At 41.8% G+C, this 12,650-nt stretch overlaps 1 protein-coding gene across 4 annotated transcripts in view; it reads left to right on the forward strand.

Annotated features, from left to right (window-relative positions):
* Nucleotides 1-10,353: 10,353 nt before the first annotated feature.
* LOC121321327 (serine/threonine-protein kinase DCLK2-like) overlaps nucleotides 10,354-12,650 on the forward strand; it is an 86,753-nt gene continuing 84,456 nt past the window's right edge. For all 4 annotated transcript variants that reach the window (XR_005950929.1, XM_041260222.1, XM_041260228.1 and 1 more), the window contains exon 1: nucleotides 10,354-11,549. Coding sequence is in view for 3 of the 4 variants with exons in the window: in XM_041260222.1 (XP_041116156.1) it covers nucleotides 11,147-11,549 (403 nt within the window). In the remaining variant the exon portion in view is untranslated. The remainder of the gene's footprint in view (nucleotides 11,550-12,650) is intronic.

Genomic DNA, 12,650 nt, shown 5'->3' on the forward strand with positions numbered 1-12,650 from the left:
ACAGTAATAATACATTCTGCCCTACACATGTGGCATACAGATGTTTAAATCTGCCTGGCTGTTGACTGTGGTGCATTTTAATATATGATGAATATAGGATTTCTAGTAACTCTTAACATATTGGAGAGTTTGCAATAGATTTCTTGAAAAGTAAGATACTCATTTCAAACAACACATATGAAAATGCATTTCCTGTGGTAAATAAACTACAGTCCAGATATTTACAAAACAATGGTAAAAAATACACTGAGACTACAAAACATTAGGAACACCTTCCTAATATTAAGTTGCACCCCCCTTTTGCCTTCAGAACAGCCTCAAGTCGTCGGGGCATGGACACTAAAAGGTGTCGAAAGCGTTCCATAGGGATGCTGGCCCATGTTGACTTCAATGCTTCCCACAGTTGTGTCGAGTTGGCTGGATCTCTACTCCAAACAGCTCGTTCCATCTCATCCCACAATTGGATTGAGATCTGGTGACTGGGCAGACCCCTGCAGTAAGCTAAATTCACTGTCATGTTCGTGGAACCATTCCTGGACAATTCTAGCCTTGTGGCATGGGGCATTAGCCTGCTGAAAAAATCCATTAGCAGATGGATTCACTGCTGCCATGAAGGGATGCACCTGATTGGCAATGATGTTCAGATATCCTGTGGCATTCAAAAGTTGCTCTACTTTTATCAAGGGGCCCAATGTGTGCCATGAAAACACACCCCACATCATCACACCACCACCACCAGCCTGCAATGTTGACACTCGGCATGATGGATGCATGTACTCACGTGGTTTTCTCCATACCCTAGTCCTCCCATCAGCGTGAAACAGCAGGAACTGGGATTCATCAGACCAGGCAATGTTTTTCCAATCCTCCAGTGTTTTTGTTCCTTAGCCCACTGCAATCACAGTTTTTTTGTGTTTTGCTGAAAGAAGTGGAACTCTGATTTCAACTTCCCCCATATAAAATGGAAAACCTGGTGGGGAGCACGATGGATGAAATCGAAATGGTGGAAATGACAAATGACTGCTTCCTAACACAATTTGTCAAGGCACCAACTAGAGGGGAGGCATGCCTTGATTTAGTCTTTTCAAATAACGAAGACAGAATAACTAAAACAGAGGTCAGAGAACCTTTAGCAAACTCAGACCACAACATGGTATCATTTGAAGTGCTTTTTAAAACCCAAAAAGTAATGACTAGAGCTAAGGTTTACAATTTTAGAAAAGCAAACTATGAAGGTATGAAACAGAGACTGACAGAAGTAGATTGGAGTAAAATAGAGAAAACATCCACAAAAAAAGGAAGGCTGTTCTTCAAAAATGTAGTACTAGAGGCGCAAAACAATTACATCCCTAAAGTAGACAAATCTAAATGTAAAACTAAATTGCCAAAATGGTTTAATAGATCAATTAAAAAAAAATATTCATTGAAAAAAGGCACTTTACAGCACGTTAAAAAAGGACCAAAAAGAAAGTACACAGAAAGAGTACACATCACTGCAAATGCAAGTCAAAATAGAAGTTCGAAAGGCCAAGAGAGAAATAGAAATAAACATTGCTAAATGGGCTAAAACCAATTCCAAAATGTTTTTTATTACAACAGCAAGAGAACATTCAAAGAGTAGGTTAATTTTGTTTGGGGTGAAGAAATGTCACCAATACTTGTACGGAAGGCCATTTACTATATGCTCAGACCACAAGCCACTGATGAGCAGGACATAGCAGGTCAGCAGGTTGAGGAGGTACTCGGGACCTACGTGATGAAGGGCATTGTAGGTGAGCAGGAGAGTTTGAAAATAATCTTGACCTTTACTGTTTTGCTCAAACCGCTTACCAGTTGGGGTGTCAGCAGCACCTGGCATATTTCAGAGAGCAATGGACACACTGTTACAGGTTATACCTCACTTCTGTGTGTACTTGGAGGATAATCTCATCACAGGGGAAAATGAACAGGAGCACTTAAAAACTGAGATGAAGTGTTACAAAAGCTCTCAAAGTCAGGTATGCATCTAAAAAAAGGCAAGTGTGTTTTCCTGGCTCCTGAGGTCATCTATTTAGGGCAGGGGTGTCAAACTCCAGTCCTTGAGGGCAAATGCATTTATTAAGGCAAAGACTCTTCTGCAATCATCAGATATGTTGGTGTATGTGAAAGGGTGGTGGGTAATTCACTGACACAGGAGACAGAACAGTTGTACTTGGAATACCACCCAGGTGCCCAGTTTTATTTTTAGGACAGTTCTTGTTTTTCACCGGCAAAGGGCACTGTTGTCTGTGGGCTGCCTATCAACGATGATAGACAGCACCACGGAAATACCAAAGTTGGTAAACGAATTCACTGCAGGCGCACTGGCAGGTGCTCAAAGAAATAATAATTAAAACAGAAGGCGAAAAGAACAAGGAAAAATAACACAATAATAAAACTACAAATAAAAGGTGCTGCACTCGGCAGCATTATCCCAGTCGTCGCTACCCGCACGACCCGAATCACCGACCTACTCTAGCGACTCCCTGCCTGCTCTAAACAATACTTCGGGGTCTGCCCAAGGGTTCCCCACTGTCACTCTTTGCCTTGTTCGTTGCCGTGTTTCTCCCAGCTGGTTTCTCGGTCTTTGACCAGCGCTTCCGTACACACAACGTATCTAAGAGGGCAGACCTGAGGAAACAGCAGAGCATTTTTTTTATACGGCTAGCAATCTCCCAAGACTCGCCTCTCAGCCATTCAGAGAGGGGGAAAGTCCACACTCCCCTGCTACAGTGTACTACAATAGAAAGAAACAGTGTTGCCATGTGATGCACCTCCACATGGATTGGGAGCTGTGGTTTCACATAAGATGCTGGACAGCTCGGCATGGCCAATCAGCTATGCATCACATTCTATAACACCAGCGGAGAAAAAGTATTCGTAGCTTTAGAAGGAAGGGTTGGCTGTTATTTTTGGAGTAAATAAGTTTCACTCTTGTCTGTTTGGTAGACACTGCAATAAATTTTGATCACAAGGCCCTCCAAAGCTAGTTTAATAACCATAAGCCACTACCATTAATGGCCTGCTAGAATGAAATGAAATGCTGTTTATGACTATAGTTTCCAATATAAACCAGGGCAGGCCCTGAGCAATGCTGATGCACTTAGCAGACTTCCCTTACCAGAAAGCCCACCAAAAATACCACTGCCCACAGAAACAATTATTTTAATGGAATGGCTCTCAATCTCACCATTAGATGCGAGATAGATCAGTTTAGCAACTAAGTGAAACTCTGTGGTCTCCAGGGTATGCAGGTTTGTTACAAATGGTTGAGTGGGGTTAACCAAAAGTTCTGAATTTGTTGCACGAGACACACCCAGATATAGTCTGCATGAAAAGTCTGGCACTTGGTTATGTTTGGTGGCCAAGAATGGATCAGTATTTTGAGAAGAAAGTCCAGAAATGCACCACCTGTCAATTGAATTGTCATGCTCCTCCAGAGGCGCCCCTACATCCATGGGAATGGTGACAGAGATGGACTAGACTTCATCTGGATTGTGCAGGCCCCTTTATGGAAAAAATACTCCTGGTGATAGTTGATGCTTACTCAAAATGGATTAAAACACATCCTATGATATCTACTATTGACAGATTCATTTTTGAGACAAGACTACCTGAATCAGTGTCACAAAGACGGCCGGAGTGGGGGACATCCTACCAGAAACAGGAAAATAAACAAAGAGAGAGATGGAGTTTGGTGGAGCTGAGCGAATGCTTTCGCATTTAATAAATAAACAGAACAGAAAATAAAAAGGTTGTAACAAACAAAAAATACAGGACACGGCACTGGTAGCCAAAATAAACAGACAAACAAAACGGACTATACAGAAAAAACACGGTGAGCTCTTTTTAATGATTATTATTATTCTCTTTACCTCTGTCTCCAATCCCGTTCTCCACTCACCGAACACACAACACACAACATATAACAGAAAATTCCAGAGAATTCGCAATTCCAGCGACCCCAGGCGATGCGGAGCGGCTGGCAAGCCCAGGCGATGCAGAGCGACAGGCAGCCCCAGGCGATGCAGAGCGACAGGCAGCCCAAGGCGATGCCAGGCAGGCATCCTTGGGCGAAGTGTGGCAGGCATCCTTGGGCGAAGCGAGGCAGGCATCCTTGGGCGAAGTGAGGCAGGCATCCTTGAGCGAAGCGAGGCAGGGAGTCAGGACAAGCTGGGGTGCGGGTGTTGGCCCTCTTCTCCGCCACTGCGGTCGGACGGTTCTTCCCAGTGCTTCCCTCAGCAGCCTATGCAAGGGCTGCTGAGGACCGTCAGCATCTAGTCCTGGTCTTTCTGGTGAAGGGAGAGGCAGCTCCTGCTCCTCTCCCCCTGATGGTGATGGAGACAGAGGCAGCTCCAGCTCCTCTCCTCGTGATGGTGGGGGAAGTGATACCAGCAGGCATTCATCCTCTGCTGGTGGGGGAAGTGATACCAGCAGGCATTCATCCTCTGGTGGTGGGGGAAGTGATACCAGCAGGTATTCATCCTCTGCTGGTGGACAGGGACCCAGCAGGCATTCACCCTCTGCTGGTGGACAGGGACCCAGCAGGCATTCACCCTCTGCTGGTGGACAGGGACACAACAGGCATTCACCCTCTGCTTGTGGAGGAGGCAGAGGCAGCTCCTGCTGCTCTGCTCCTGCCAGTGGAGGTGGTGGAGTCAGAGGCAGCTGCTGCTGCTCTGCTCCTGCCGGTGGAGGTGGTGGAAGCATGTAGTCTCCTGGAATAGTCGCCTGTAGTCTCCTAGTGGCGGAGGTAGGAGTGGCGTGCAGTCTACCCTTATTACAGGGGACTGGTGCGGCTCTCCCTTACTTGCAGGGGACTGGTGTGGCTCTCCCTCCTGCTCTGGAGACAGCGGTGGGGCCTCTCCCTCTGGCACTGGAGATGGAAGCAACGGCTCCTCTCCCTCTGGCGCTGGAGGCGAAATCAGCAGGCATTCTTCCTCTGCTGATGGAGATGGGAGCTGCATGTCGTCTCCTTTCAGCCCATTGAGGATGCAGGTAGGCGTGGCTCCTCCCACTGGGAATGCAACCTGCTGGGACAGTCCCATATCGGCAGCCAAGTAGTTTATCACCACGGCTGCCGGGTTCACGAAGGGCACTGGGTAGAAATGGTGTTCCCAGCATTTCCAACGTTCCCCATCATCTTATTTTTTTGTAATCCAAAAACACTTTTTTTCTTTTTTTTTTCCCCACACATGAAAAAAAACAAATGTCGTCCCTCCTCCCCCCAAAAAAACTGTGGTCCCTGCTCTGGTCAGCATCTAGGTGGCGCTGGTAATCCCACGATGACACCACATGTCACAAAGACGGCCAGAGTGGGGGACGTCCGACCAGAAACAGGAAAAAAAACAAAGAGAGAGATGGATTTTGGTGGAGCAGAAAATACACACAGGGACGGGCACTTCGTCACAATCAGTTACTGAAAATGTCCTCCAATTCTCCAGAGAAATATTTGGAGAGTTTATGCACCAAAATGGCATTAAACATATTAAAACGTCCTAACTTCCCTCCATTAATGGACAGGAGGAGAAAGCAGTACAAACAAAGGTTTAAATAAAATGGAAAAGGGGAAAATGGAGTCCAAGTTGCTAAGGTTTGTTTTCAAGGACCGGGTCACCCCCCCAATAGGCTATATAGCGTGGTAGCTTTCTCTAGGGATCTGGATATATTTTAACATTGTAACATATTAACTACCTCTACTTACTTTACTATAAAATATCTTGTCTATTCCTTTTATGCCACCAGTCTTGCCACAAGTCATGCACCTGTGCCTTTGCAGAGATGTACCAGTTCTCTGGCTGTCGTTCACAAAAACATAATGACAGGTTTTACAAGCAACAAGTCCAGGCACATGTTCATTATTTTCATTCACTATGATTCCAAAAGAATTCTAGACTTGTGATTTACCCCATTAACTATTATCTACTTCATGATATAAACCCTGCATTATCTTTTGTTTCACCTCGTCCTCAGACGTTTTTAATATCACCAAGCAGACGTGATAAAAGGATCTTGCGCAATATCAAACAAGTGGCAATACAAACTGAGAACACTGCTTAGTCAGTTGACTCCTCCCAAAACACCTACATTTATCTTCTAAAACGTTATTTGGGAAAGGGTTACAGATGAGTACGCTGAAAAAACAGAAAAAGTTTTTGGTGATTCCAATTCAGACCAGAATTATTTTTTTTTTCCTGCACCAGAACCGCAAACCACGAAAACATTCACATTCTTACCCAAACCCAACCCGCTTTTGCAGGTCACGCGCGGGTACCCGACCCGATGCAGGACACAGGCTGACATACTTTAAGTGGAGGAGGTTATAGTGAGGAAGCACTTTGGTGTAGTATTGACAATGCTACAGAGCACTAGGACACTACACCTAGGGAACAAACAGAAGAAACAATAGTACCTAGCGCTAGGCGTACCTTCAAGCCCCAGGTAAAAATGGACTAAGAGAACAGATAGATAAATAAAGTCAATCAAGGAAGAGAGGGCAGAATAATCCCTCACAATTGCCGGGAGGAACAGGGTAGTCCTCCCAGTTTATATATATATATATGCAATAAGGCCCAACAGAGTGTCCATCTACTTCGAATATATGGACGCCTTGGGGCGTTGTGCAACACGAGACAATTGAAACCTGCTGAATAATGTTGAATAATGTTATGTTAACATATTGAATTACATACCGCTTTTAAGATTTCCATATACTTAGAAATAAGCGCTAGCTCATAAAATGAGCTTGAAAGTTTTTCCATTGTATTTGTGCGCATTATTTATTGTACAGGATACATTTTATCCACCCCTATCAAACTTTTATTTTTGGGCAAATTAATTTGGAACAGTGATTAAACTTAGTTTGAAAGATAACATTCAAGGTCGTTTACCAGAGATTAAAGCCCTCATATTGACCAATCAGGTTACAGGAAATCTCTGATCCATTTTCCAAACAGCATCGCAACATTGTGGTTGAACCTCAACCAATCAATGGCCACTACCCCTAAATCTGCAACAATATAATTAACCACTATCCAATCAGTAGGCTGTTATCTGTCCCCCTCCCTGAGTTCTTGCCCGGTCTGCTCAACGATTCCCGGGGCGCATTTTCCCTAAGCTTGGTAGGGGTCAGCGCTGGTGGAAAGTTACATCAATAGCCCAGAATGGGGAGTGGGGCTGCAAGCAGGGGATTATTCCAGTGTGCGAGAAAGCACAGGTGCAGTGTTGTGCAACTCAGTCCTACACACAGCTCTGCAAGGCAATGCAGTCTAGCACAGTTCCACAGATGCACACACAATACCACAGTCTCAGCACCAGCCCTCTGTTCCAATATATTATGTGTTGCATGGTTTAGCATGGTTTATTGCAGGCTATTAGGCAATTCCCACAATTTCTATCACATGTTGAAATATATAGCACTGGCAATTTATCAAAGAAGACCACACATGTGTGGTATATTAAATTAAAGAGCTGAAAACCAGTATAACCAATGCTTACCATCTTAAAACATAACAATGTCACTGACATGAAATTTCATCGTGAGATTGTCTTCCATGGGTTAAAGCTGTTGCTCAGATACTCTTGGCATGTCTCTCTGATACAGTAATTGTCTTCCACGGGTTAAGGCTGTTGCTCAGAGACTCTTGACATGTCTCCCTGATGCAGTAATTGTCTAAGACTCCTATTCTAATTAGGCAGCAGATGTTCTCACTAGATGAAAGTTAAAGATGTTCACTTCTCTCTGGGGTTGGCAGAAAGCAAAGTTCACAACTGTTTTATGTGATTTTACTGCTTCAGGTCAATACGTAAACTTGCTTCTTTGTTCGTGGTTTAAAGGCAGTGTCATCTACACCTATATGTACTGCTCTAACATGCCTTTGATGCTGAAGACATCACAACCATCATGTACACGACCAGGAAGAAAAACATTTCTTTGACGTGATCATTATTTTTTGATCAGATGCAGTGATTTGGCTTTACAATATGTATGTACTGTACGATCTATGTTTGTGTGCTTTTAAATCTCCAAACAATATATAAATAGCAGCCAAAGATATGGATAGGGATCTGCTTGATACAAATACCCTATAGACCAATTCTCCAAATCAACTTTATTTTACCTGTACACCCAATCCCAGAAAAAATCACAATAGAGCATTGTGACGGAGCGAGAGCTCTGCCCATGTATATTTATTGGTGTTTGGTGGTGGTTGGCAAGGATGGGGTTAATTCCTTCCTGCCAAAAACATGTGAGAATGTGGCTGGAGCCTTAATTAGATAATCGTTAATTATTGATTAATTATAGGCTCCAGCCACATCCCATAAAAGGAGAGCCCAGGGGTCCATTTGGGGAGAGGAATTTGGTGAGTGAACTTGTGTTTGTGTGGCTGTATTGTCGTTAAAAGTTCAATGAAGGCTCTGCCTAGCTTAAACAGTGTTTCTGGTTTTTATTATTTTTGTTTAAACCTTTATTTTGTGACTGTGTCTTTCTTTTTGTTTCTTAGTGTGCTTTAGTGCTTTTACTGCAGTTTTCTGCCTTCTGAGTCTCTGTCTCGCTGCTACCATGTCACAAGCATAAAGTAGATAAAGCTCTTAAAATAAAAAAGAATTGTAAACCCTTTCTGTATCATGAATCCACTTTGAATTCAACACTTTCTCAATTCCAGTTTTAAGCAACACACTATAGCAATGCTGAATTAAACTAGTTTCCAATTCCAGTTGTTTTTTTATTTAGTTTTCTTTTTTTTAAAGCTGAAAAACAAAGTAGTTTCTTTCTGCCTTGTTAAATGTGTTCTTATATTCCTCAATGGATATGAATATCCTTGGTGAAGATATTACACTGTTAACCCAACCATGATAAAAGTTTAACTGGAAAACTGCTATGACAAATTATTCCACACAGTGGGACGATGTTTTTTCCCCCAGTACAAATTCATTACTGGCTGAGCAATTGAAGCAAGGTCATACTGTGACTTGGAAACCATATGTCTGGTTTTGAGACAATATTATACAGTACTCTACATGCTGGGTCACAGTGCTCTTCATGGTACTGATAACAATGTGTTATTTATACAGTATGCCTGGTAAGCTTTACAAATGTTACTGACAAATCCAGTACATTATAATGAAATATAACCTAATCAATAAAATGCATATTAGACATATTGGCCTCAAGGCACACTTTCAGCCTTCTAGACTACACAGTATTTAGCCTCCCACTGTATTTTCTTGTCAATTAAGTCTGTAATGATAATGTGAATCTGGTTTGTTGGGATGTTTTTATTGCATTTCATAAAGAGTTCCACTGCAAATTTTTCAGCAAATACTTGACGTTACTAATAATCTTTCACCTCAATCACATGCTTCAAGCCACATACCCTTAAAATGCACTTTGTTTATTTGTTGCTTTGCGTGATCCAAGCCCTGCTTTGCAGCACCTGTGGAAAACAGAAATCACATGACGCTGCCTACAGGCTCCACAATTAAAAAATTCAGCATCTGGTCTTGAAAAACCAATGGCATGCTTTTTGTCTCACCTCCTCAAACACAATTGCTTTAAAGTTGGAACCTACCACTGTTCTTTTCATTGGGAAATCAACCTAATTGACCATATACAGTAAATTAGTGTAGCTTAAAAAGTGTCTGTATACAGTAGAAAAACTAATGCAGAGGTACTAAACAAAACAACAGAAACATTTGGGATATGCAGCACTCACTTTGTGCAAATGGGCTGTACAATTAATTGGTTAAGCAAGTGATATCCCTCACATGTATTATGTCATGAAAGAAAAACTGCATCTCCCTGTTGTACACACTTTGACAGAGGGCAAATAGTATAAATAGTGTGTGCATGGTTGGCAGGTGTTATGTATCCATGACTTTACATGGCTGATGTTTCACAAGGATCAGATTTAAGGATCTGGAGAACACAGCATATTTCCATCGCAACTTCCCTAAAAGAATAAGAGTAAGTGAATCATTGAGAAATTGCAGACTTGCAAGGTTGGATCAGTACTGTGCTGGCTTGTGGACAATGTATTCTTTGTCCAAACCTGGCAGTTATGATGTACAGTTGTTTGATGGTCGATGAGGAAATAAAATGTTAGAAAAGTCTTCAAGATAATGCAACAACTGATACACTCAATAAATGGATGGTTCGATATAAGTAGGGATGACCAGATATAATTTCCCCCCAACGAATGTGGATTGTAAACGCATACTTTGACCAACTCCCAGTTTACTCCAATAGCGCTAGGACCCAAAGGAATCCTTGTCGCTCGCTCTCTTTCTCCAGCACTGCGTTAGTTTGGGTGATTGCAGCTTGTAGTGCTTGCTGTAAGAGCTGGGAGGTCACTACATAAAGGATGTGGGATAATAGGCAAGCATTCTTTACAGTAGACATGCGTCTCTGTTAGATAATACATTATATGCATGATTAGTCAATTTCTAGGTCTTCAACTGAACCCAATAATATGTTACTGTTTTCAATTGTTTTGTCAATTTTTTGCGTTTGATTTCTAAATGAAAAATTGCCGATGCTGCTACAGTACTGTTGCTTGGATTGTAGATTGATTTGCTTTTATCTGCGGGAAAACAACAGCATTATTAATCTGCACAACGTCCTCATCAACTCCTGTTCTGTTTTTCGAATTATGTTTTTTGAAAAAAGTGGGCCAATTTGTTGCGGATTTTGAATGGTTCTGCTTGTACTGCATTATCGTTGTTTTCTTTCCTTTTCTATCTCTCTGGTTATACTGGTTTCGGAATGGCACTGTATATAAATTAATTTGTGGTTAATGAATTTGAAGACCAGGCTGTGACCCGGTGCTTGTTGGCGTTTTTTGGAACAATACGTTTTTTTTTTTTTTTTAAGTATCTGGGTGGATCACAATTTGAACAGAACGGGAGAAACCGTCAAAGTGCTGTGTAGCGAAGCGGTCACAATTCAAAGCAGGATTTTATAAGATAAGTACACGAAGGTCCCATGAATGATAATTACAGACAGTTATCGTAAAACTGATTGACTAGGCATTGTTTTGTACAGCCTCTGTCTGTGTGTGACAATAGAGTCTATATCAAATTTATTGGTAAATACTGTTTTTTAACTTTTTTTTTTTTTACAACAAAAATGTCCCATTTCCGGAGTATCGAATTAGAACACTTTGAGGAGCGGGACAAGGCACACAGGTCGTCCAGGGCCGCTGGTACAGGGTCCGGGTCGGGGTCCAAAGGGAACGGGCTGATTCCAAGTCCTGCTCACAGTGCACACTGCAGCTTTTACCGTACCCGTACTCTCCAAGCGCTAAGCTCAGAGAAGAAAGCCAAAAAAGTTCGATTTTACAAAAACGGAGATAAGTATTTCAAAGGACTAGTTTATGCTGTGTCCTGTGACCGCTTCAGGTCTTTCGATGCTCTGCTCATGGAGCTTACCAGGGCCCTTTCTGACAATGTTAACCTGCCGCAAGGAGTCCGGACCATATACACCATTGATGGAACCAGGAAGATCTCAAGTATGGAAGAGTTGGTAGAAGGTAAGAAAATGGTATTTGCCATGCTTAATAATTGCAGTCAGTTTTTTTTAACACACCTCCAAAATAAGTCATCTCAGAATGGAACATTTTGACCTATCTAACTTTTGACCCCTTTACCAGATCAGTCAAAAAATGTAACTTTGAGCTTGTTTGCCTGATACAATTCTAAGAACCAAGTTTGGTGTAAATTGGAGACGGTGGGGTTTAAAATCCAACATTTTTTGTGATGATTTGTCATGGAATGTCATTTTCACTGTCAGAAAAAACATTTGTAACGGTTTAAAACAAGTGAGTTGCAGGAAAGACTAGAACTACCATAGTTTCTTGTTTGTAAATACAAGTTTGATTTCATTACGTTTTCTGATTGATTTGAAGATTTTAGGATATGATTTATATTCACTGCTGTCAATTTGTTGAGGTTCTGGGGGTCTCATGGTATGCTTAATGGCTTTTGAGAATAGAGTCTTCTACCATTAAGTAACCTAGAACCTCCATGAACCTTCTGGTGCACAGAGATCAGAGTAATGAGATGCTCTAGGATTGTTACAGTAAATCTAAACTAAAAATAGACATTCTTAAAGTCCTAGTAACTCTTTTGTGAAGTCACTGTTGCTGTATTTGTAAAGCAATAACCCAAATGCTTTATGAATACTGCTCAGTATTTCAGGATTGCTGACCTGTCCAGAGTTATACACAGCAGTACTTGACTCCTTGTCCCACACAACACAAAAGCAGATGCTTGATTTCTTCTGGCCGAACTGTTTTTGTATCTCTTGCCTCCTTGTGTCCAAAATACATATTTTTGTCTGGTGTGCCTCAGGTGATAATGGGATAAAGAATGAATCCAGGGGCATTGCTGGCAAAGGATGCAGAGAGACAAAAAGCTTTTAAAATGAATGACAAAGAAGCACAGCAGTAACAAATTTCAATGTTTTAATGTAACCAGAAGTTTTCTACAGTAAAATACAAATACATTTGTAATTTTTTGTCATAGTTTCATCTTGCCATCTTTCTGACCTGAATTCAGTTTCCTTTGAGAGATTAATGTTTTGAGGCCAGATACATTTATGGCAAGGTCCCAGTGCAAATGAGATTTTAGAT

The sequence above is a fragment of the Polyodon spathula genome, chromosome 1 (genome assembly GCF_017654505.1).
Source record: "Polyodon spathula isolate WHYD16114869_AA chromosome 1, ASM1765450v1, whole genome shotgun sequence".
In the NCBI taxonomy this organism is placed as follows: Eukaryota; Metazoa; Chordata; class Actinopteri; order Acipenseriformes; family Polyodontidae; genus Polyodon; species Polyodon spathula.